At 38.1% G+C, this 2,566-nt stretch overlaps 1 protein-coding gene across 1 annotated transcript in view; it reads left to right on the top strand.

Annotated features, from left to right (window-relative positions):
• The window catches only part of tnr (tenascin R (restrictin, janusin)), a 170,276-nt gene that overhangs the window by 137,739 nt on the left and 29,971 nt on the right, over positions 1 to 2,566 (top strand). Inside the window, exon 24 of the mRNA XM_017309882.1 lies at positions 881 to 1,053. Coding sequence (XP_017165371.1) covers positions 881 to 1,053 — 173 coding nt within the window. The remainder of the gene's footprint in view (positions 1 to 880; positions 1,054 to 2,566) is intronic.

Here is a 2,566-nt window from a genome sequence, read left to right as displayed (position 1 = left end):
ATTTCTTCGTAGGTTAGAAGGCAACCAGATTATATCAGACAAAGAGATGTATCTGATACGAGATAAGAGTATGTGTATGCTGAACAGATATTTGTTTAAAAAAAAAGAGGCATCAATCAGGATTTGTAAAAAAGTGCAAAGTAAGGTTTCAATACATTCCCTTGAATGTTAATATGGCCAACCCAGATCAATAAATAAATAGTCCACTGAATATTGCACTGCATTAGAAGAAAGATTTGTATCGGCAGGAACACCCACATGAAATCCATAAAAGCAAACCCACATAAATAGCAAAAACCGGTGTGGTCTTCATCACTTTGTGTCACTCACAGGCACTTGAGTGCCATTAAGCGAAATATATGTATTCTGTTATAAAGAAGAAAGCTTATTATTGCATGTAAGTTTTCATCCATTTTTCTTGCAGTGAAAGATCTTGCATATCAGATTGGTATAAGAAATAGAGAGGTTTGTTACCCATCAAATGCCTTGTACAAAATGCTGTAGTACCATACTGTTTTTTGTTAAAGATTTTTTATAGAATCACAAAACTCTTACAGTTGTGATAAGAAACTAAAGTACTGCTTGACCAATGATAAAAAAAATGTTTCCTGTTCTATATGTTAGTTACAAATGCACAGCTGATTGATTCTGATCAGACTTGAGTTATTTCGGAAAGAAGGGACAAATATGTTAGTTTGTAGACATACAGTTCTGTACATAAAAGACGACTTGCTGCTGTAACGGCAGCAAATGCTTGTGCAGTAAWGTATTGACTCAGTGGGTGGATACATATACTATTGTCACATTTTTATTTGTTAAAAGTCAAAAAAATGTTCTTCCAATTCACAATTTAYTCATAGGATAATAAAAAAGTATTTGTTGGCTATGTTTTCTCTCTCTTTTTTTTAGTGACAGCAGACACTTTCCTGGTTGAAGGAAACAAGCATGAGCACCAGCTGTCCAACCTCAAGCCAAGCACCACCTACTCAGTGGCCCTGTATGCCACCAAAGGACCCCTGACAAGTGGCACTGTGATCACCAACCTTCAGACACGTATGTGTTAAATTTATTTAGCTGGTCTCAGCACAATCGGCTCCACGCTGCGTCCGTGGTTACCAGTGGCGCCTCACAGTGGGACGCCCTCTCTCATTCTGATTCAGTCCATTCTGTGTCAAATTGAGATGTTTCACACTGTTTGCACAAGCTCTCAGTAGGTACATAATTAAATTCACAGGAAAACTTTTTGCATGAATGAGTTACGTTTTTTTTTTTTTTTAGACATTCATGGAAATCTTTTTTAGGTTTTTTTTTTGTTTCTTGGAAGTCAGCTAGTCTTTTTTATTGTCTCAGAAGACATACAACAACATTATTTTTTTAGATAATACTTCCTGTTCAGATTTAGCCTGAACAAAAACTCAGTTTTGGTTTTATTTGATCAAACCATAACAACATGTTAACTCTTTTTAGACAAAGGTCTTCATGAGTATGGCATGTGGACAGTTTTTCAACTTTTAACCAAAGTTGTACATTTTTTAGACTGAAGACATGTTCATATTTTGTCATTTGGGGCTAGCGGAGTATCTATACATATGGCCTCAATTGTTATTTAATTTCTAAGCATTAGTTTTGACCATTTTTTGAGCTATCAAGATGTTATCTATTTCTGCTTATACGACTTTGCTGAAAAAAATCCAACAAAGCCTGCAGTAATTTCCATACTTCCCACATATTTTTGTATTAGAGCACCTAGCCATCCATTATTTTACATGCTTATCCTTACTGGGATCGGAGAGGTGCTGGAACTTATCTCCAATGGTCTATGGGTGGGAGGCGGGGGTCACCAGTCCATCGCAGTGCAACACAAGACAAACAGCCATGCATGCACACACCCACACCAAAGGAGAAATTAGAGAGACCAATTAGAGAGACCAATCAACATCACACTCATGTTTTCTGACTGTGGGAGGATGCCAGAGTACAYGGAGAGATGCACAGGGAGAACATGCAGATATTCAATGCAGGACCTTCTTGCTGCAAAGCAACAGTGCTACCAACTGCACCACTGTCAGCCCTGTGTGTGTCCATCACAATATGCTCTAATGTACAACAAATGCACAACAAAAAACGTCAATTTAACACAAATGATTTTCTGGACTTCATTAATTTTTTCATCTAGCATTGGATKAAAAAATCTGCACTTTCTGTCTGATTTCTAATCTTTTTACGAGTATAGAAGGGAGTTGAGAGGGTTTGATGTTCATTCCTCCACATCCTTTCGATCCAGTTTCTGATCCAGTCGGCAGAGTGACAGAATTCTCTCACCTAAAGTCTACGGAGATGTCACTTCTTATCTGGGTCCCATTCCCTCAGCCAACAGACGCAATGAACATCCAGCTTTTTAAATCTCTCTATATTGATTGAATAAGTCTCTTGCGTCTGGCTTGGATTGCTCTGAGGAATGAGAGGAGGCAATATGTGTCTGTCCAACAACCTGGGGTGTTTGGTTTCAGATCCCACCTGGGAGCAAAGCTCAATGTCACAACAGAGTGTGAAAAGTTGTTTGCCG

This window comes from Poecilia reticulata, linkage group LG17 (assembly GCF_000633615.1).
Source record: "Poecilia reticulata strain Guanapo linkage group LG17, Guppy_female_1.0+MT, whole genome shotgun sequence".
NCBI lineage: Eukaryota > Metazoa > Chordata > Actinopteri > Cyprinodontiformes > Poeciliidae > Poecilia > Poecilia reticulata.
The sequence above is the reverse complement of the archived record's forward strand: the minus strand, read 5'-3'. Positions and strand labels throughout refer to the sequence as shown.